Below are 23,527 nucleotides of genomic sequence, written 5' to 3' on the forward strand. Positions count from 1 at the left end.
TCCATCTTAACCATTAGATAGCCTTGGTAAATAACTGTTTTACCCTTGAAGGGTCTTAAAATATTATATTAATGTGAAATGATCGTAGTATTCTTATGTGTCCTTGGGTTCGGTTAAGGACCAGGGTAGCAAGATTCCCAAATTTGGGTCGTTACATGACACTGTTTTTTACAATAAAAGAAAGTATGACCTTTGACTAACATCAGTGTCTACAAAAAAAACTTTTGGCCCATCAAGTTAATGGTTAAATTTGTAATTAATTTGTTGTTGAGCCTAAGTCAGTGACGACTTAGTGACTTCATTAAAATAAAAATTAAAAAAACAATGATAAAAAAATGTTACATATACTTGACCAAAGAGATTCTTAAAGACAATCCCAATATGCGTTCCTTTATGGCCTCATCCCTTGATGCACGTCAAGATAGGTCATGTTAAAAGTACCTATACTTGGCGATGAAGCTGCATCAAAGGCCATTCAAGAGTGGGGTCAGCCCAAATCGAAGATTGGCGACTTTAAGGTTTTCGTTCTCCAATTTGACAATGAGGTTGCCATGTTTAGTTGTAGTCTAGCGATTTTAAGGTTTTAGGATGTTTCGAAAGTGATGGTAAAGTTCGTTTTTTGATTCAACAGTCAGATTGTTCAATTTTCATTCTTACTTAGATTAGAGTTCCAAAGAGTACATTGTGAAAAATTACAATTAATCTTCTGATAATTGGATGGCATCAAAATGGAGTGTCTACGTCTTTATGTATCATACTTATGTCTCATGCTCGTGTTCATGTCCGTCTTTTGTGAGTCCGTTACATTTGTCACTTTACAAGTTTGAGTCAATTATCTCTTTAGAGCACCTGTAGTGGGCTAGCCAAACTTGGTTTTGGCTAGAGAAAGGCCTAATTTGTATTGCAGCGGCCTAGCGGAAATAGAGTGGGCCCACAATGGCTAACGGGCTGGCTTGCAGAAAAACGCAAGCCCGGGCTAGATCAGGGTTTTTATTGTTTTGTCTTTTCCTTTGCCAAAACACCATCGTTTTTTTTTTTTTTTTTAATCGAACAAACCACCCAATACCACCATTGCACGTGTACATATTTATATTCATTTGTACATTTACGTGATATTACCCAATATAACAAAAACAACATTGTTAACCTAATTTTAGGTAGTTCACAAACACGTTCCATAAAATACACAAAAAGGACTTAGTAAAATTAAATTTAATTACATCCCTAAATACGTCAAAATATATATCCAAAATAATAGTCACTCTACTATGGTGACAATTTCAAAATAATACAAGTTTGTTCTAGTTATTACAAAAACAATTCATTCATTAACACCGACTACACATTTGAAGGAACATCATCGAGAACTTCCTTAGCGTGACTTCAAAAAAATAATAAAGGGAGGGGTGAGTATAAAGCTAAGTAGAAGTCGCCTAAGGCGTCAGTTTTGGACTATCTTGAGCCACGGAACACATAAGTAAATGAAAACGGAACCGGGATCATGCAATGGGAGTCCGTATAACACTTACAACATAACAAGAAATTTCTTCAGTTACATGACACAATTCTACAAAATAATGTGCATGATATGAATGTGATGCACCCTACCCCTAAGTTGGTCCATACCGACCTAACTCACACTTTCAAAACCAGCTAACTGATTTTGCCGAGACGAGATTGATAGCTATCCCCTGTTCCAAATTCGGCAACCGTTATAAGGCCTAGTATCAACTTTTTCACGCCCTACACCGGGCCGCGCTCCCTCAAGGTCAAGTTAGCCCCAGACTCGCGAAATCCGATTCATTTAAAAAAATAATAATAATAACTTCCCATTCCAAATAAAAGCTTTTCTTCTTTTAAAAAAAAAAAACTTTCATTTACAACCCTTTTGAAAATTTCTTCCCTTACCATGTTATGCAATGTATTATGTTACATCCTCCTAGCATCAAACTCATCACAACAATAATAATAGAAACATGGCAAGGATAATTCAATGGATATATATAAACAACACATTCTATAACAATATTCAATTAAATCATGGCATGCTCATCTTAAAAATCATATGCACTATATCATGCTTTAACACTTAAACACATTTATCAAGCGACAACTTTCATTTTAAAAATAAAACAATAAATTTTCATTTCAAGGTTTTCAATTTTAAAAGTATAAGGTAAAGAATTAAAATGCTCAACTAAAAGACAAAACTTAAGGCATTAGGAAAACCCCTACCTCAATTAAAGAGAAAACACACAAGAAGCCCCAATTTCAATCTAAGAACCCCAAATTTTGAAATACCCAAGGTGGTCCAAACGACACTTTGCTTCGATTAAAACGAAGGTCTCGATGCGTTCGTCAACTTTGCCTTAAGTGGCAAAATCAAATTCCAAATATGAAGAGAGAGATCTTGCCTTGAGATGTAGAGAAAGAAAAAGAAAAAGGAAGCTATGCTGATGGAAAGAGAGACTGATGAAGTGAGAGTGAGAAATGAGGTTCAGTAATGATCCTATGGTCATTGATAATAGTTATATCACATGTGGGTCCCACTAGTTTAATAAAAATCTCACATTCCATTATATAATATATATATACAAATCAAATTACAACCACACAATCTAACATACAACCATGTAACTATGCATAAAATAATGATGCATGAAATACCATAAACCCGAAACACTGTCCCCTTGCTTAACGACTCCAATTACGGTTCCCACTTAGGAACTCCCGATCCAAAAAAGGAAAAATGCCGAAATGACAATCAATACATTTCTAAGAGTCCTGAACTCAAGGGAATGCCCCAACCAACTCTCAAACACACCCGACACATCTCACGATGTCTAACACGCAAAACGAAACAAGACGAAAATGACCTCGAGAAATCAGAAAATCCCAGAAAATTGAAAAATGGTAAAAATTAGAAACATTACATACATGATTCCCAATATTGCTTGGTACAAGCTGTGCACCCATAAAGTTGATACACCTATCAATAGGCAGTGTTTCATCTTCTAAATTCCTAGCAATTTGGCCTCTCAAAGATGATATGGTTCTAATAGCCAGTTCTCTTTTCATATGGTTCCAATTACATCCTCTTTGAACTTCATTGTGCTCAGGATCTACCCATCTAAGGAACCCACAAGACATCATCGGATACCTTCCACATCCATAGAACCTCCTACCTAGATTATTTTGTGTCATGGCTCTTCTCAAAGGAGATTTTACTCCACAATAACAATACAATCATTCATACATTGTATGTTGATTTGATGAATTGCTTGATGGCTCCATATCACTATTACAATAGATATTGCAAGCACGTAAATAAAATAAAATAAAAAAATAGTCCTAAGTACTAAATACTACTATGCATATGAAGGAAAAAAACTAACACAAAAAAAGTATATATATATATATATATTAGTTTTTAGCTTGATATTTTTTTAATATATATATATTCAAATCTAATATATATGTATTATAAATAAATTTAATTGGACATGAAAACTCACCTTTGTCTAAAGCCCCTTCCAGTTGTAGAGAGAGAATGAGTACAGAATTTGGTTGTAGACATACAAATGGGTTATATAGGCCACAAGGCTATAACAGTCACAAAAAAAGGGCTATTTCAGCATTCTCATAGTTTCAACAGGCACATGACTCTACACACGCGGGAATAGTTGATCCAGTGAATCTTAGGGGGGCATTTGCAACATTTTCTAGTTCAGGGGGGTATTTGCAACAAAGTGAATAGTTCAGGATGTTTTTTGCACTTTTGCCTTGATAGCATAATGGTTCAATTGCTAGATTGCCAAGTAGGAATAGATATGGACACTTGTTATTATAAGACATTGCAAAGAGATTACAAAGAGATGAGGTTTTTTTCTTTCCTGTAAAAAGAGATAAGGTTAGCATGTGGGCATATGATAAGATGACATGTTTCCTAAAAAATAAGGCTTACAAATTTGATTGTGATATATTATTTATTATTTATTTTATATAAGGTCGCGTGATGCTGATGTATTTTAGTGATATATATATTCATAGGAGCTTGCAGTTCACGAAAGTATAAGAACCTTATACTAGCTTATGTTAATGAGCCTAAACGAGCTCATGTTCATGAGCCTATACAAGTCGAGCCCAACACTGCTAGGGTTCGGCTCGACTCGTTTAGTAAACAAGCCTAGAAATTAAGCTTGATCTTGGATCATTCTCGTAAAGAAAAAGCTCGAGCCAAGCCCTTAGTGAGCCGAGCCCAAGATATTCATGAACATCTTGGTTTATTTGCAGCCCTACCTCTCTCTCTCACCGGTGATTTTAGTTCTTTTACAAAGAGTACAACCGAAGTGTTTTTTTATCATTGTAATCCTCATTGTTCTTTGCCTTCCGACTACATATTGTCAGTGAAACATGCCATGCGAAACATGCCATGCTGAGATTTGTTTTTAGCTTCTTGGAGTGGTTAGAGTGAGAAATTTGTTTGAACCCATTACCCATGTTTAATTTATGCAATAGAATATAATTTAATTGGATTATTATATCGGATATCCGATAAAGTGTGTATCAAATATGGATTCATTAAATGAAAATCTGTCGAATTAACGGATCGGATCAACTATCATGCTTATCGGATTCAGATTGAATTGACCGTGATCCGGTTCGTTGATAGGTCTAACTAGAGGTTTTTGGCAAGGGTAAGTTGCTCACTGACTTGCTCGCTTTGGTAGTTCAGCGGGCAATTTGCTACCTTGTGATAGTTCAGATTATTTATTTATTTTTATTATTTATTTATTTTTACCATATGTTTGCAATGTAAATATAAAATTATATTATACTTTTTTTTTTCTTTTCATAATTGTATATTATACTTATTAGCTAAAAGTAACAAATTTAATTATATATTATATTGTAATTGTCTTTATCATTATCATTGTCTTCGTTTAACTTTAATGAACAGATTAGTACTACATAAATATACCTCATATTATGTAATAAAATAAAAATATTATATATTATATATACTATGCACAAATATTATATTATTTCATATTAAATAGTCTATGCTATATATTTATTATATAATATATCATGAATATTCTTGTTAAATATATGAATACCTTGTAATATTTAATTAAAATCTGAAATATCATATTAGGTGTTTAACACAGGTATAATATTTTATAAAAAAATAATTTAATATAAAATTTATTTATAATATAATTACTAATTTATTATATAATGTAATGTATTTAGATAGTTTTAGGTATTTTCCAATTTGGTATAATAAATTATGTAATGTAATATTATATCTTATTTATGAATTTAACCATTTTATTATTAGTGTTAAAGAGTATTTTAGTTGTTTTTGGTAGCAAGGGTTGATGTTATTAAAATTATTACAAACATTTACTGCTAATTTTATCTGAAAATGAAAAGTGGTTGTGTGATGATTTTAATAATATAAACTATAAAGAGTAAAATTTCAGAACAAAAAAATAATATTAAATAAATAAAATACATGAAAATTTTATAAATTTAATTAAAAAACAATTACTATGTTTAAGTGTCAAATACTAAGACGACAACCATCAAAAAAACAAGCGTGGTGATTGCGATTGGCAACGGGGGAGTCTGGGAATTTATTATACAGGTAAAGGCCACGTGGAATCGAACGTTTCTAACCGGATTTTCTTTCTTTTTTTCTCTAAGAGGCAGATGACATTAGGGATGACGTCAGTAGTTTTGTAATCTACTTCTTCCCATTCCAACCAAAACACTCCCTCCATCACTCTCTCCATATATATATATATATATATATATATAGTACATGTAGTATAGTTATGTCCATCTGTAAATTAGCTTTGATCAATTCTTGTGTCGACCGTCACTACCCCAACAGAAAATTTGCTATTCTTCTCCCAGATTTATGGGATGTCAGGCCCCCAGTGCTGCGAAAACTTACTTATTTAAATTTTTTAATTAACGTGGTTAATACTCCTTCACTTATTTCAAAATGGTAGAAATGGCTGCTATTGATTTTCACCGGGAGTTTGGGAATTTATTATACAGATAAAGGCTACGTGGAATCGAACGTTTCTAACCGGATCTTCTTTCTTTTTTTCTCTCAGGCAGATGACGTTAGGGATGACGTCAGTAGTTTTGTGATCTACTTCTTCCCATTCCAAGTTTCCAACCAAGGCACTCTCTCTCTCTCTCTCTCTATATAATGCATGTAGTATAGCTATGTACATCTGTAAGTTTGATCAATTCTTGTGTCGACCGTCACTACCCCAACAGAAAATTTGCTATTCTTCTCCCAGATTTAAGGGATGTCAGGCCCCCAGTGCTGCGAAAACCCACCAACACTCGGCTCAAGCTGTGGAGTGGGGCATGTGGAAGAAATTGGAGGCCTAAAGTCCTACGTTTCTGGATCCTCTGATTCCAAGCTTGCAGTTGTTCTCATCTCAGACGCTTTTGGTACTTGATTCACTACTTATTTTGAGCTTTCTCTTCCAACTATGATTTGGGTATTTGAGTATTTTTCTTAATCTGGTGTGAAACTCGTCTTCTTGATCTATTTCATAGATATTAGATCTTGGGCTATGAATATGTGTTTGTGGGTTCTTAATTGAATAACATTATGGTAACTTAAGCATGTTTGTCTATACCAACGAAAAGTGCTATTCTTTGTATGGTAATTTAAGAAGTTTTTTTTTTCTTGGCCGAATAATAATTAAGATTTTTGCTATTTTACAAAGTGGGTATTGTTATTTTTATTTATTCTTTTTAATTTTTGGGTAAGTCAGTGAGTATTGTTTGTTTCATTGGCAACTTATTAACTTCTTTATACACATCCACGTGTGTGCAAGTCAATGTGTTTATTGTGGTTATAAATCATGTCCACTTTTTATCAAGTCTCAACCTGTCTGTCATCAAAATCATCATCATGGCTGTTGTACTTGTGATATGGGTGTGTATTATTATCAATAAAATTTATAATTAATGAAAAAAGGGAAAAAATAATCATCACTGTCATATCTAATGCACATGTATGAATTGATCTTGCAGGATTTGAAGCTCCAAAGCTGAGGTATTGTCAATTTTCAACTCTGCTTTTGCAACAATTCAGTGCATGTTTTGCTACTACTATTGTTTTTATACAATTTTTTACTTCATAAGTTTGTCAATTGTTTTTGTTTTTTGATGGTCTAGTCCTTGTCCTCCTAAACATAGCAGATTGAAAAATAATAATAATAATAATAATAATAGAATATATGGTTTGATGATTTAATAGAATCCTAACAATTCTACTGATATATAGTGGATATAGGAGAGAGAAATAACTGCCATGTATAAGGGAAAATGACCATTTAGCTGGTTCTTGCTTCTTAGATATTTTAGTACTTCTATAATTATTCAATTATGTTTTCATGAATTTCTATACTTGACGCAATTATCATCTAAAAATGCGTAAGTATTTTACCAATTATATCTAAAAGGTGCATAAATGTTTTTTTCTTTCTAGAATGACTTTAAGAAATACAAAAACTACCTTTTCTTTTAATTTTTAATTTTTTGATAACCAGAGGCATTGCTATTTCTTGAAAACACACAAAAAATGTGAATTACTTGGAGCAAACTGCATCCAAGATGCTCATTCTTTATTATCACCAAGTTTCAAGTTCTCATCTGGATTAGCATAATTTTTTTAAAATGCCTCATATGAGTGTTGACCGTTAGCCAACAGCTTTAAAAGATGACGTCAGCCAAAAAAAAAAAAAAAAACCAATTGTAATCCCATTTCTAACTTTCAAAACTTTTAACAGGAAATGACATATTTGACCATATTTGAATATAATATAAAGGTAAAATTGTCCTTTGTACATACCAAGGCCTCTTTTCTCTCTTAGATAGTAGTAGTTGTTGGATTTTGTGGCTCGACTTCGGTATGTATGCAGTGTTCTGGAGAAGATGGATTAGTCTAAGTTATTTGGCCCAGTCCAATTGAGGTGAAAATTGAAGATGGACTCGTCCAAGTTATTTGGACCGGTCCAATTGGAGTAATTTTTTTTACTTGGGTTAATTGGTTGGGTTTTAACATATGGTTTTATATTCCCTTCTTTGATATATAATAGTGAAATCTCTCTCTCCATGAACGTAGCCTCAAAGTTGGGTGAACCATATAAAATATTGTGTTATGCGTGAATGTGTATGATTGTTATCTCCATATATGCTTGTATGATGAAGTGATGATGATGCTTCCGTTGTATGTAATTAAGGAGGGATTTAACTCTCAACAGCAGCCGACCGTTGAGGGGTTGGAGGGAGTTAATATCCTTAACAACTAGTATCAGACTAGATGGTGGGTTAGAGCCCGTGGTTGGTCTTGAAGATTAGAGCAAAAGGTTGGTGTGAATTTTGTTAGAGTAGGAAGTTGATTGTATGGAGAATGACACCAAGGTATCATGATGGTGTGAAGCCAATGAGGAATAAATTTTGGGGACAAGCCAAAGAGTGGGTGTTAGTTCTCAAGATGGGGCCAAGGTGATACTATGAAGAAGAGGTTTGTTGCTTTGAGCTAAAAAAACAATTGATGAGGATGAGTTGATAGATTGGTGGGTTGCTATGTGTGACCAAATTGAACACCAATGGTGAGGTTCTTAATGGAAAAGGAAGGATGAAGGAAAGAAAGGAGTTTTTTTTTTTTTTTTTTTTTTTTTTTTGAGGTGGAGAGATCTTCAGTCAAGGTGGAGCTATGGAGGAGTGCGTGACGATGAATTTTGAGCCAAGGTGGAAATTGTTGAGTTTTGTGGTTCGAATTCGGTGTGTATGCATTGTTTCGGAGAAGATGGACCAATCCAAATTATTTGGACTACTCTAATTGTAATTGATATGGTAACTTTTTGTAGGCAAGTTAGAGAATTCTTATCCTAACAATGAATAAGTTTGAAGACTATAAATAAAGATGGTGTGAGAGATTAAGGTAGAGAGAGGGAAATGATGTAAGGTGTATGCATTGTTCCGGAGAAGATGGACCAATCCAAGTTATTTGGACTACTCTAATTGTAATTGATATGGTAACTTTTTGTAGGCAAGTTAGAGAATTCTTATCCTAACAATGAATGAGTTTGAAGACTATAAATAAAGATGGTGTGAGAGATTAAGGTAGAGAGAGGGAAATGATGTAAGGTGTTTAAAGGTGAGTATTATGAGGAAAAGGGAGAGTATATATAATTCTCGAGTGTAAAGATGTAACTTCAAGAGCGTGATGAGTGAGGGTGAGTGGGGTTTTGACATCTGATTTTATATTCTCTTCCTTGTTACATAATAGTGAAATCTCTCTCTCCATGGACATACCCCTAGAGTTGGGTGAATCATGTAAAATATTGTGTTATGTGTGGATGTGTATGGTTGTTATCTCCATATATGCTTGTGTAATGATGATGCTTTCGCTGTATGTGATGAAGGAGGGATTTAACTCTGAACAACACCACCACCCATAAGCAAAAGAGCCGATTAAGGAGGGATTTACCCGTTGAGTGGGTTGGAGGGAGTTAATATCCCTAATAATTGGTGTCAGAGCCGATGGTGGTTCAAAGCCTACGGTTGGTCCCGAAGATTAGAGCAGAAGGTTGGTGTGAATTTTGTGAGGTTGATCATGAGGTGCTGTGGAGATTCAATTAGAGTTGATAATGACACGAAGGTATGATGATGGTGTAAATCCCATTAGGAACAAATTTTGGGGACAAGCCAAAGAGTGTGTGCTAATTCTCAAGATGGGGCGAATGTGATGGTATGAAGAAGAGAGGTTTGTTGCTTTGAGCCAAAAAAACAATTGATGAGGATGAGTTGATAGATTGGTGGGTTGCCATGCGTGGGCAATTGAACACCAATGGTGAGGTTGTTGATGGAAAAGGAAGGAAGAAGGAAAGAGAGAATAGTTTTTTGTTTGAGGGTGGAGGGATCTTCAGTTGAGGTGGAGCTATGGAGGAGCGCATGAAGACAAATTTTGAGCAAAGGTGGAAATTGTTAGGTTTTGTGGCTCGAATTCGGTGTGTATGCAGTGTTCTAGAGAAGATGGACCAGTCCAATTGGGGTGAAAATTAGTTAAGGAATTTGTAATTAATATGGTAACTCCTTGTAAGCAACTTGGGGAATTCTTGTCCAACAAGGAATGGGGTTGAAGACTATAAATAAAGACGGTGTGAGAGATTAAGGTAGAGAGAGGGGAGAGATATAAGGGGTATAAGGGTAAGTATTGTGAAGAGAGGGGAGAGTATATGTAATTTCTTAGTGTAAAGATATAGCCTCAAGAGTGTGATTAGTGAGAGTGAGTGGGGTTTTGACATTTGGATTTATGTTCTCTTCTTTGATACATAATAATGAAATTTCTCTCTCCATGAACGTAGCTCTAGAGTTGGGTGAACCATGTAAAATATTGTGTTATGCGTGGATGTGTATGATTGTTATCTCCATATATGCTTGTGTGATAATGTAATGATGATGTTTTCGTCGTGTGTGATGAAAGAATGATTTAACTCTCAACAACAGCCCGACCTTGAGTGGGTTGGAGGAATTAATATCCCTAACAGTAGTAATAGGAAACAAACATCTTATATATATATATATATATATATATAGGGTTAAATACACTAACCTCCCCTGAGGTTTGGTCTAATTACAGTCAGATGAAACTTGTCAAAAATCTTGCACCGTGTTCCGAGAGGTTTAGTCAGAAATCTTGCATTATCTGACCAAAATGCCCGCTGACTCAGCTGAAAAGACGTTATTAACCTTAAGATAGACATTAAATTACAATAAAAATATCTTCTTTTATGGAAAAAAAACCCTTCTTCACCTACCCACCCATCTTCGCCGCCGCCCCTTTCTTTATCCCTTCCATGGCTAACCATTGTCTCAGTCCACACGCCACCACCCCTTCTCTCTCCAAATTTATAAACTAGTAAACAATATATATATATATATATATATATATATATATATATTTTGTAGAAAATCTTTACAATATATTTTGTGTATAAACTAAGTAATTATTGGGAGGAACCCATCACCTCCCATGAGCAAAAGAGCCATTTACAATATATATATATATATATATATATATATATATATATATATATATATATTACATATATTACAAAGGAATTGATGGGAATGAACCCAGCAACCATAAAGCAACAGGAGAATTTGTAACTTTATTCTTCATTTCTCTCTCTCTCTCTCGCTCTCTCTCTTTATATATATATATATAACCCATTTGCAACTTGCTCTTAATTCTCAGCAACCATTTGCAATTTTGTTCTTTATTTCTCTATACACACACACACACGTCCATTGGAGCTTAAGATTGATCCATTGGGAATAAATTGATGGCCATTGAAGAGTGATAAAAATTGAAGAGAGAAAGATTCAATAGATGTGCCGAGGGTGTTGCAACAATCATAGTAGAGAGAGAAATTGTAGAGAGAGATTAGAAGAAATTGAGCTTAGAGAATAAATTCAGTACAGAGGGTGTTGCAACAATCACACTTGCTTATATTTTTGTGTGCTTTTTTGTGGATGGCAACTGTGCAAAGAGTGTTACATTGTAGATAATAAAGGCGTTCATTCATTTCTGGAGGGATAAACTTTGATGTTGAAGCTGAGGATGGAAGAAATAGAGGAAACAAACTCTTCTCTGCAGAATAATCAACAGAAAATGAGACATTCAGGTGGTAATGGGGGTAGATTTGGAAGCCGTGGTCGTAATGGTGAAGACCGTGGACGGCGAGGAGGTTTCAATGGGCGAGGAGGTGGTTCTTTTTGGGGTTTTTACTCAAGCTATGGTGGTCGTGGTGGAGCTGACAGTAATTTTGATGGTTATGGCGGACAAGGTGGCCACGGAAGATGGGGTTTGGGATTGGACTTGGCAGGGAGAGGAGAGAGAACAAAGAGGGAATAAGATCTTTAGGCAAATATGTCATTTTATTTAATGAATTTTTTAAATCATTTTATTATTAAAATAATCGGGGTACAAAAGTAATTTTATCTGAATTTTTAACTTTTGTAAGATCCAGGGAGGTCATTGCAAGATTTCTGACAAGTTCCGAGCGTAATTAGATCAAACCTTAGTGGAGGTCAGTGTATTTAACCCTAAATATTATCTCTCCAAATTTGTTGTGTGGTGATATTGTGCTAATTGGAAAAAGCAATCTGAATTTCTTCCACTTTAATCTTCATGGTTTACTTTTGAATTATTATTATTTTTCCCCAACCCCACACCGACGCGGGCAACATAGTTATGTGCCTCGGGTTCCGTAATTATCTCTGTAACATAGTGTAATTGTTTGAGGGTTCATTCTTTGCCCTGCCTTCAGCGACCCGGACATTATTGATCAAACATGTACTTCGGGGTTTCAATTGCATATATAGAGAGATATATCACCGATTTGATGAAACCCGTGTGGAAGAGAAACACAAAATGCCTCACTTCTCAGTGTATATATGCATTTATGTACATATACGTGTTCATCCGTTTTGGATTTAGAGAGAGAGAGACGAAGCCTTCAAAGTGACGAACGGATGAGGGATTGATAGTGGATGAGGAGAGAGAAATTGAAAAGTAGGTAGGTTTTGGGTTATGAATGTTTGGGTGCCTGTGTATATATGCGTATGTGTGTGTATTTGTGTTCAATCTGGTTTTGATTTGAGAGGGAGATGTTAGAGAAAGAGATGGTAGAAGAACTTTTTATATTTGAAAATGGATATTTTAGTCTTTTTAAATTTGATTAACTTTTCAGCTAAAATAATATTAAACAAACAAGAGCATAGTGGTAATTGCATTATTACTATTAACGGAGTCAGCCGACAAGCTCTGACAAGGGAGGTCGGAAGAATTTCTGAAAACTATATGGTACTGTGTGTAGGTTTAGCAATCTAGTGGGAAGTTCAGTGTAAATTATCCGATTTTCAAAATTGTTAAATTTGTGCCAATGTGCAATTTGTGGCCTTGTGCTGGTGTTTGTGTACCCTTTGGGTGTCACGGTTTAATGAGTGATATCTCCATCTCCTTCTTGTGAATTTGGGAACTGAGCTTGTCAAACTTCTTAAATAGCCAAGTAATTATTGTTTGGCCGTGTGTCAACTGATTTTCACAACATTGTCATATAGTTTGACGATAAAGTGTCATTTGTCAACTTATTTTACTTATGCCTTTGTTTTTCAACTGTGAAGGAAGCTTGCTGACAAAGTTGCAGCTGCTGGATTCTATGTGGTTGTTCCTGATTTCTTATATGGAGACCCCTACGTACCTGAAAATGCTGAAAAGCCAGTATCAGTATGGTTAAAAGAGCATGGAACGGTTAGTTATCTTCATTATGCTACATTCCTGGAAACTGCTACTTATTTATATTGTGAAAGTAGTTTCCTTTGAACATATTTTTCTTTAGGGTTTGCTGGAAATTTAACATTTAGAGAAATCCAAAATGTGGGTTGACTCAGCAGACCCATTCATTTTGGGTCTCCTTGAAGAAATGAAGTTTCTGTTTTTCAAATAATACTGAATGGTGTTTCTTCCTTTTTGGCGAATAAAATCAGTGTTTTCGATTGTTTAGTTTTCAAACTCAAATAAAGTTTTGATTAATAGTAGCTAAAACATTAGTGTCTAAAATATTTTCTTACCTTCTAGGATAAATCATTTCAAGATGCAAAACCGGTAATTGAAGCTCTAAAACGTAAAGGTGTATCCAGTATTGGAGCTGCAGGCTTTTGTTGGGGTGGTAAGATTTTTCCTGAACAGCCTTCACGAATTTAGACAATATCATATTGCAATTAATTTCTGCAACTAGACAGGGCTTAAAATTCAACAACTTGACTAAAATTGAACTTTTTTAATTCTCTCATCAGCTAAGGTCGTTGTGGAATTAGCAAAGCATGCTTATATCCAAGCTGGAGTGATACTACATCCGTCATTTGTCACTTTGGATGATATCCAGGGTATGAATTCTGTTACTAAACTTTTCTGAAATTACTTTTTGATTTATTTTGTCGGACCCAGAATTTTAAAGTAGACCTCTGGAATTATTCATCGAAGCAATTGTGTTGGTCCTTCGTGAATTTTATTTGAGCGAGTGTATCATGAGGGTGCATGCTCTTACCGTGAGCTAGCTTGTGCCATTGACAGTATCTTGATGGTTGATAGCACGGTCATGATAGCTTTTTCATTTATATGAAACACATATAACCTTCTAGGTATTTATATATTGTTTTCCTTCTTAATGGTGGTGAGCATGACGTGTATTTATTATTTTTTTTGTGAGTTGGAGGAAACAAGAAATTTGTTTATTTACAATTGCCACAAATTTCAGGGGTTAAGGTTCCAATTTCAGTACTTGGAGCTGAGATTGACCAAACTTCTCCACCAGAACTTGTGAAACAGTTTGAGGGGATCTTAAATGCTAAGCCTGAGGTATGAAACTCCAAAACTTTCCATGTAACACTTAATAAAAATATTTCATATTGCCTATCCTCAAATTATTGTTTATATACCTTTACAACTTCAATGATCTTTTCCTTTCTTTATTGGCAATAGAATATTCAAATAAGCCAAGAACCCTGGACTTTCCTATTCTCCTTAATGTATCCGCGTCGACACAACGTGATACGGGTATGGGTATGACATGTGTCTGACACACGACCCAAATCGGACACCTGGATCTTCCGATCTTCTTAAAGGAAAAGAAAAGCCCAATGTGATAGCAAAGAAGGATCACCTAATTCTGACATAGATGGAATTTATCTTCTTTTTTAATCATATTCCATTTAATTTTGTTATTACTAAGTACATTTTTTAAGAATGCAAGACGTCTCTACATACCCTTATTCAGGTTCCGAACGCATTTTGAACCTACTTCACGTATCTTAAAATTTGGGATCTAGGGCGGTCTGACATTTGGACACGTACTTATACCTCATACATATACCCAAGTCCATGTAACATAAGCCAAAAACAATCGAATTTATGTTTTATCTTCTGTAAGTGTTGTTTTAGATACATTTCTACTCACATACTTCCTGAGGTAGAAGTGACTATGAAAGCTAGAAAATGTGTTTACTTTTCACTTGAAATCCGCGAATCTTTCACATTAATTTTGTACAATTATTCACTTCATGATTGTTTTTAATTTGTAGTTTCTTTTTTTTCTTTTTATTATTTTTTATTAGTTAAAGATGCCTTTATTTTGGTGCACATGATTATCTTGTTCAAAAAAGAAAAAAATAAAATAAATAAATTTACGGTGGGAAGCTTTTCAAAATTGACCATCACTGTCAACTTCAATTTATGGTAACTTTATCGACAACCAGATTGTGGTATGTTCTTTTTTGCTACACACTAAAGTGACAATCAACTCCGTTTTTTTTTTTTTTTTATCCACAATTATGGTCTGGATCTTAAATATTGCATGGATGTATGTGTGTGACTCTATGCCGCCTGAGACTTTTCATTTTCTTAATTTTTTTTAGTTTATATATATATATATAGAGAGAGAGAGAGATAAAATACTCTGTAGAGTGTTGACAAATATCCAATAAACCTTTCGTTGGGTTGGGGGCTCCCCCCATCCTTTTTTTTTTCTTTTTCGGTGAAATCCAATAGAAGGGCTAGGGGGTGAAGAAGGGGATACCTAACTGTCATTCGTTAGAGGGACTGAAAGATGCTTTGGATTAGTCGTTACGGTCAGATTTATGGATTTGGTGATAGCCCATCTCCGACCAAGAGATCCTGCCCAATCAGCATCTGTATATCCTTCCATTAAAGGGTTCTTCAAACTGGAATGGAGAACCCATAAGTACCTTTGTCGATGTTTCTAAGTTTGCATTACCCTTGAATAGAACATTACTAAAACATATATAGGAAAACCAAAAAAGAAAGAGATTGGAATATATGTATTAGGTTCAGATATTACTTAAGGGTCATTGTTTTGTGCAACAGTAAAAATATGCCCAGATTGTGTAGTCCGAGAGGTAGGTTTGGGTATAAAAGAATGCACATTTTTTCAAAATACCCAATGTTATTTGTGTATCTAGTCCATCCCGCCCATCATCCTCGTTGGTGAAACGGGTAGGTCGGGTACGCTAGGTAATCTGTTTGTTTTTTTTTTTTTGGTAAAACATCTCTTGCTTGAAGGTAGTTATTGCAAATCATATTCTCAGATATGGTTGGCATTTGTGTTTCAGTCAAGAAATTAATGACGTCAATTAACAAAAAAAATAGAAAGAAATCACCGATGTGTTATTGCTTCCAGGTTGATGGCTTTGTAAAGATATTCCAGGGGGTTGCTCACGGTTGGGCCGTGAGGTACGAGGATGAAGATGAAGAGGCTCTGAAGCATGCAGAAGAAGCCCACCAGGATATGTTGGATTGGTTTGGTAAGTATCTTAAGTAAGACAATTTGATGTGTTATACCACGTCTCATGCCATTGTAAGAGATGGTTCGAAGTTGGAGCCACTGAGACTTTGCTGTGTGTTGGCTTGAATACGAAAGTTTTTCTGAATACTAGAATCATTTGAGACTATTATATGCAACAATTACACTATTGTCTGTAACAATTTAATGTGTAATACCACGTTTTATGTCATTGTAAGAGACACGGATGAACGAATAATCCTTAAGAACTGCAATTATTGAGATGGTTGGTAGTTGGAGGCTTGGAGCCACTGGGTTTTTTTTGTTTGACTTGAATATGAATAGTCCTTAAGAGCTTCATTTTTGAATTGCTTGTATGATTTTATTTTAACATACTTTGATATGATTTTTCCTATGGAGAATCATTTTAATATGAACAACGCTATTTTATTCGTCTAAGATTTTTTGGACTGAAAATGTGTGAATTTTATAAGAGAGCAAATAATAACTGTCTTGAGGTGTGCATGTGACGACGATCTTACTTTTCAATAAATTAAATGATTATTTAAAAGTATGTGGATTTGCTGAAATTTAGGTATTAAAAAATATGTTTTCACTCGAAATAGCATAACATTTTAGAAGATGGAGCATGAAAAAGGTATAGCCAATTTACATTTACAATTAGCAAAACTCTGTTCTTGAGATGTTCACTTAAAAAAAAAAAAAGAATAAAAAAATCAGCAAATGGCAAAATAGTTATCTCATTAAAAAGTATTGTATTGTATTGATATGTATGAGATATCTATACAACAGGGGTTTATATAAGAGGGGTTATATGTGATGAACAATTAACCCTATATGTATATGGTAACTAAATATATGATAATCCTATACAAGGTTAGAATCCTAGGTAATCTTAAAGCAACTGTTGTGTATATATTTTTGTGTAAGTCTAATGTGTCAGAGTAGATTTATACAAAAAATTTGTACTACCTATTTTTAGCTTCAACGATTATTTATACCTTTTGTGTAAAAAAATAATCCCCTACTAATAACCAACCACGTGTCATACTCAAGGCCCTACATAACTTTTACAAACTTACTTGATTCATTTACTTTTTTACGATTAAACCTCACGTCCCAATCCTCCCTCAATTAGGAAAAAACTAATAATTTCCTCCTATATTTCACTTTCTACAGAAACCAAAAATATGCAAAAACAATTGCGATTGAATTGACTAATTACCTGTGGACACTAAAATTTTAGTGGGCTTTAGTTTTGACAAATGGATCCATAAAATATGGGCTTAATGTTTAATTATGTTATTTAATTGGCCCAAGTTTGGTCCAATTAAATTATTCAATTAGCCCAGCCCAGATAATTAAATAAAAAAAGATAATTATTCCTAATAAAATATATTTGAAATAATTATATTTAAGGATAATTATCATAATATAACCGGCCCGGCCTAGTTATGATTTTATCCTTATCAGGAGATGACACGTATCATCATCCTATTAACCCAAGAAGCCTATAAATAGAGGCCTGAAGGAAGAAGGAAAGGGGTACACAAATTCAGAGTCCAGAAATCCAGAGACTCAGAAATCCAGAAGTCTAGAAATTCAGAATTCAGAAATCCAGAATTTCAGAGAGAACTCTCATCCCCAACATCCAAACCCAAAAAACGGAGAACATCAAGCACATCAAATCATGTCGCTCTTCATCAAATTCCACGGTGATCAACAATAAGCACAGCCAAAGACGTGCCGTTCTTCAACCAAATTTCACGGTGATTTAAGATCAAGCTCGTGCAGCCCTTGGATCCCACCAACCAATCAGGAGATCGAATCAGAGGACCGTACTCTATTCTTTTTGTAAAGAATATTTCAAAGGAATGTACCTCATCTATCTAAATTAATAAAATATTACATTATTTGCTCCATATTTTGTTTCTATTGCAAACTTACAAAATTTGTGTATACAAATTTGTGGCACGCCTTGTGGGACCTTCTTTGCCTCTCATCTCTTTCTCCTACCGTCAACTTTCTTCTCTATCAGATTCTATGGCTCCCTCTAACACTCAGGCAGACAAGAAAGCCCAAAAGAACATCGCTACTGTAAAGGTCGACTCCAAAGCCACCATGAAAAGTGGCACGAAGGCCAAACTTAGTGATGGAAGTACCTTGGCGGGCCCTGTGACATGTAGCAAGTCCCAGGTAATCGAGTCATTCAAACATCAACAAGACTTGGTGAAAACCAATCCTGCAAAGCCGGCGAACATGAAAACTCAACATGTCAAGAAACCTGACGTTGTTCCAGAGGAGATTCTATCACCAGATTTACCTCACTCCGTCTATGATGCTCACTCTAGTGTCAGTTCACCCTAGAGTCACCATGTGTGATACCCCCGGATTTCCGGATGCGGGTTGGCCAGGCCCACGCCCGACTACCCGAGGATATCAAACAAATTCGCAATAAATGAACACAGAATACAATTAAGATAACACGAATAAATAAATTTTGCTGAAAAGAATCTAGAATGATAACCCAAAACTGAAAACCTCAGAATAAAATTTTATAAATAAAGTATTAATCTGATACATCTAACTTTTCCAATTCTAATACAACTCGGGAATCCATCTGGTGGACCCCTTGTAAAACCAACACTGAGAAACGAATCACCGAAAAGGAATCCAATGCTACACCATGCAGGAACCACCTATGTCGTCAGTAGAGTGAGTAGTTGTCTCTGCTCAGCACGAACAAGCTCTAAGACCTGGAACCTTCCATTACTTGAAAAATAATAGTGGGTCAGGCCTACGAACAAGTTCTATCCTAACTACAATCCAAACAGAGACCCGATACGCAGATACATCCTAGATGTCTCAACCATATCTATATAGTCCGTAATAGATAAATATATATCCACCCTACATGACTCTCACTAAACTATGTTGAGGGTCTCAACCTAAATAGAAGGCAACATGCAATATGCACCTGAGTGGGCATGACTACCTAAGCCTAACAGGGTATACCTCAACCAACATAGCTAGTTACGCATCCTACTACATATACGCACCCTAACCGTCGACTATAAGACTCAAGCTCAGATCGCGGTACCATAATAATATATATAAAATCCGTTCACATTCATCCATAAGAAATCCAGTAAGTCATTCGGTGTATTCAACCGCACCGACTCATATATATAAGGAGGATTTTATTTAACAACCCGTACCCTTATTCCAAAATAGGTAGGACTGAGTATTTTGAATCAGTCTGTCCCTAGTATGCCACCGTCCCATACTGGTGCATACAATCCACAAAATCCATATAATTGATTGAACATGTAAAACTGTTCACCAATTAAAATCCATAAGGTAGGAATTAGCGTTTTGAGCTAAACCATACCTAGTATGTCACCGTCCCATACCGGTGCATACAATCCTCCATATCCATATAAATTACAACATATACATAATAGTTTAACAATTTACAGTCCAAAACCATTCTAAATAATTGTAGAAGAGTATTTAGTATTTCAGTAATTTAAATCCAAAAGTTAAACCATATAGTTGCAGGAAACAATTAATAATTCAGCAACTACCATCCAGAGCATGCATAGATCAAATCTAATATATCAATGACTCTATCATGCATTTAAAATAAATTCTATAATCATATTATAGTCCAATAAATCGTTACATTAATTTAAGTAATTTAATTCCTTCAATCTGGTAAATGCGTACTAAGTTGTATACTTGTATTCTGTCTTATCTTTTAGCACAGAGCCATGCACTATGCCCAAGTCCAATTTATTAATTTAAAAGACTTCACTATGCTTTTAAACTAAATTTAGAACCATTATATAGCACACTAAATTTCCAAATTAAAACTATACAATAAAATTCCTTCCCGCCATTAACTGCACGCAAAGTTGTTAATTAGCGCACTGTTAATTCCATTCACTTAGAGGTCAACCTTACTCAATTTAAAGATTTAATAACACCCTAAACCAACCTTATAGTCCCTTTGTAAAACCCCAAAGTCAACAAAACAATTTCCATGCTCCAACAGTAACAATACAGATCGTAAAAATAAAATTCTGAAAACACTATTGAAAAGAGCCTTCTCCAAAAAACTGGAGAAGGCTCTAAACCACCTAAAGCCTTCTCTAAAAAACTAGAGAAGGCTCTAAATCACCTAGAGCAGGCTCCACATTTTAGAGCCTTCTTTTTCTCCCTTTGAGCCTTCTCATTTGCTTCCTATTCCACCTGCATAATTGCATCTCTTATGCACTGAAAGCTTATAACAATACCTAGATTGCATGTTAATCATCTTAGTCTACTTCCCACACAGTTCCAGACTCAAGAATCGTTCACACAGTGCACCCAAAAAAACCCACAATCGAACCAAACAACGCACAAAACTGCTTCTGTAAACAAATAGGATCACAGAGCCTTCTCCAAAATAGTGGAGAAGGCTCAATCTGCCTAGAGCCGGCTCTCCTATAAGGGGGAGCTGGCTCTCCTTGCCTAGAGCCGGCTCTCTCCCTTTTGAGAGCCTCGACTTTGTTCCCTCTTCGTTTCTGACCATCTGCCTCGTCTCCGGCCCTTTCCTACCCCTCTGTTCTTCCTTAAAACTTGTCCTCACTGTCTAATTTATATACAATGTTAATCCCCAGTCCTTAATTTACCACAGTACAAGTTAATATAGTGATATAAAACAACAACCAATTTAATACTTTGAAACAAACAACGAAGAACAAAGTTGCAAGAATTGTTTTCAGACAATATGCATATATACAGATGATCTAATTAACATATTCCAAGCATGTAAGATTCAATTAAAATTCAAATACAATCCTAGAGATCATCAAAGGATGCACAGAACACAGGCAAAGGGAGAGAGAAAGAATAGAACTTGCCTTTCGGTTTCGGTTTGAAACCTTTCAACAATGTCTTTTTTCTAGGTTTTCCGGCGACCTTAGTTGCCGTTGAATCTCCTCTACTGCTTTTGGTTTAACCCCACGAGCAACTCAGTCCTTTCTCCTTGGTCCAACCTTTAATCCATAACGGAAATCATAACGAAACTCTCTCTCTCTCTCTTCCTCACAATACCCTCTTTGTTTCTCTATGTCTCTATACGAAGAGGGTTTTAAAAAAACCCCTTGCAAAATTATCACAATATATTTATAGGCATATATAAAACCTACGTCTACTTATATTCAGAGATGGAATCCCAACTAAACCCTAGTCGGCCAATTTTGTTATACGATTTAAAACCCTAGAATTTATAATACACCTTACATGACGGTAATATTATAATTTAACTAATAATAATTTCTAATTATTAACCTAATCCACATATACATATATACCCATATATACATGTATATACTTCCATGGGTAAATACTGTACCCATTTACACTATCCAAAAGTCCGTGAATCCTAACCAAGCCCAACCTTGTTTTAAAAATAAATAAATAAAACAATGCATTTAATTAAACATTTCAAAGGCCTCTTAAGTATATAATTCAATTAGAACAAAAAATTTAATTAACCAATTAAACATTCCAACACAACAACTAATCATTTAAATCAAATAAAAAATAATTAAACACAAAATCAAATAAACACACAAAAATGCCCTAAAAATAATTTAAATTCTAATTATATCCTTTTGAAAACTAAGGGTATTACACCACGTCAGACTTCAGAGCAATCAATCACTTCAAGGAACGTTGACTCTCAAGGCTTATCATACTCGGATGTGGTCGCTACTATGATGACTGGAGCTGCCATGGTAGAGGAACAACTAGCAACTATGTCTTATGCCATTGAGAACCTCACAAAGACTATTGAAGAGAAGGACTTGCAAATCACTACACTGATGAACAAATTGGAAGTTCAGACCTTCGGTGAATCACTAATACAATCTGGGCATCCTACAGCTTCCACAGCACCACTATCTGGGAATTGTGCAAATTCCACACCACCACCTTCTGGGAATCCTACATCTTCCATAGCGATGCCGACGGAGAATCCTAACTCTACCGCATAAGGTACTCGCACGGAGGACCCCTAACAGACGCCGGTGACAGAACAGGCGACTAATCAAACCAATCATACCTCTTCTTCAGTCTCTTCATTATCTGTTGAACAATTGCAAGATATAATAACGAATACAATCCGAGCCCAATACAGTGGTGTCTCACAAAGCACTCTCATGTACTCAAAGCCCTATACAAGGAGAATCGACAGTATGAGGATGCATGTAGGATACCAACCTCCGAAGATTCAGTAATTTGACGAAAAGGTAACCCCAAGCAACACATTACCCATTTTGTTGAGATTTGCAACAATGCTGGGACAGAGGGGGACTTACTAGTTAAACAGTTTGTCCGCTCCCTTAAAGGAAATGCATTCGAGTGGTACACCGACCTAAAGTCAGAATCAATTGATAGTTGGGACCAAATGGAATGAGAATTCTTGAACAGGTTCTATAGCACTCGTCGTACTGTTAGTATGATAGAGTTGACTAACATGAAGCAATGGAAGGATGAGCCTGTAATCGACTATATTAATCGGTGGTGAGCACTCAGTCTTGACTGCAAGGACTAATTGTCAGAAATATCTGCTGTGGAGATGTGTATGCAGGGAATGCATTGGGGCCTTTTTTACATTCTGCAAGGCATAAAATGTCGCACATTTAAAGAATTGGCTACGCATGCCCATGATATGGAGATCAGTATGAAATCTCATAACGGCAAAGGTCAGGTGACTATAGAACCACGCAAAGACAAGAAGGACTGGAAGGAGGGCGATAAGTCGTCAAAGACCGCTGTTAAAGATTCCATGGCTATCTCAACCACCCCAATCAAGATATCTGTGAAAGATGACAAGAAGGATGATAAAAAGCCTAGCCAGTTTCAAGAGAGGGAAAGACAGTGACCTACGCTAAAGAAGTTAGAGAAGAAGGAATACCCTTTCCCCGATTCTGATGTCCCTGGCGTATTGGAATGTTTACTCGAAAGTAAAGTTATAGAACTCCCTGAATGCAAACGCCCTTAAGAGATGGGACATGTTAACGACCTGAAATACTATAAATATCATC

At 35.3% G+C, this 23,527-nt stretch overlaps 1 protein-coding gene across 3 annotated transcripts; it reads left to right on the forward strand.

Moving 5' to 3' along the window:
- The first annotated feature begins 5,865 nt into the window (after positions 1–5,865).
- LOC132295965 (endo-1,3;1,4-beta-D-glucanase-like) lies at positions 5,866–16,786 on the forward strand. 3 transcript variants are annotated; one of them, XM_059794235.1, is made up of 9 exons: positions 5,866–5,990; positions 6,132–6,201; positions 6,324–6,480; positions 7,072–7,093; positions 13,237–13,363; positions 13,691–13,781; positions 13,909–13,998; positions 14,370–14,470; positions 16,308–16,786. In XM_059794235.1, the coding sequence occupies exons 3-9, from the start codon at positions 6,333–6,335 to the stop codon at positions 16,446–16,448; spliced, it is 720 nt and encodes a 239-aa protein (XP_059650218.1). In that variant the 5' UTR covers positions 5,866–5,990; positions 6,132–6,201; positions 6,324–6,332; the 3' UTR covers positions 16,449–16,786. The 3 variants fall into 3 exon arrangements, with proteins under 3 accessions (XP_059650218.1, XP_059650212.1, XP_059650206.1); XM_059794229.1 differs by having other exon boundaries at positions 5,867–6,201; XM_059794223.1 differs by lacking the exons at positions 5,866–5,990; positions 6,132–6,201 and having other exon boundaries at positions 6,214–6,480.
- Positions 16,787–23,527: the final 6,741 nt, after the last annotated feature.

Source organism: Cornus florida, unplaced genomic scaffold (genome assembly GCF_030987335.1).
Source record: "Cornus florida cultivar Cherokee Brave unplaced genomic scaffold, ASM3098733v1 CherokeeBrave_3.0.0_Hap2_Chr01, whole genome shotgun sequence".
Classification (NCBI taxonomy): Eukaryota; Viridiplantae; Streptophyta; class Magnoliopsida; order Cornales; family Cornaceae; genus Cornus; species Cornus florida.

What these genes read in the sequence shown, in the direction of transcription:
- LOC132295965 (XM_059794235.1), top strand. Translation starts at nt 6,333, where the DNA reads ATGTCAGGCCCCCAGTGCTGCGAAAACCCACCAACACTCGGCTCAAGC. An exon ending in TCTCATCTCAGACGCTTTTG is followed by an intron (nt 6,481 to 7,071) that starts GTACTTGATTCA and finishes TTGATCTTGCAG; the next exon opens with GATTTGAAGCTCCAAAGCTG. An exon ending in CACTTTGGATGATATCCAGG is followed by an intron (nt 13,999 to 14,369) that starts GTATGAATTCTG and finishes CACAAATTTCAG; the next exon opens with GGGTTAAGGTTCCAATTTCA.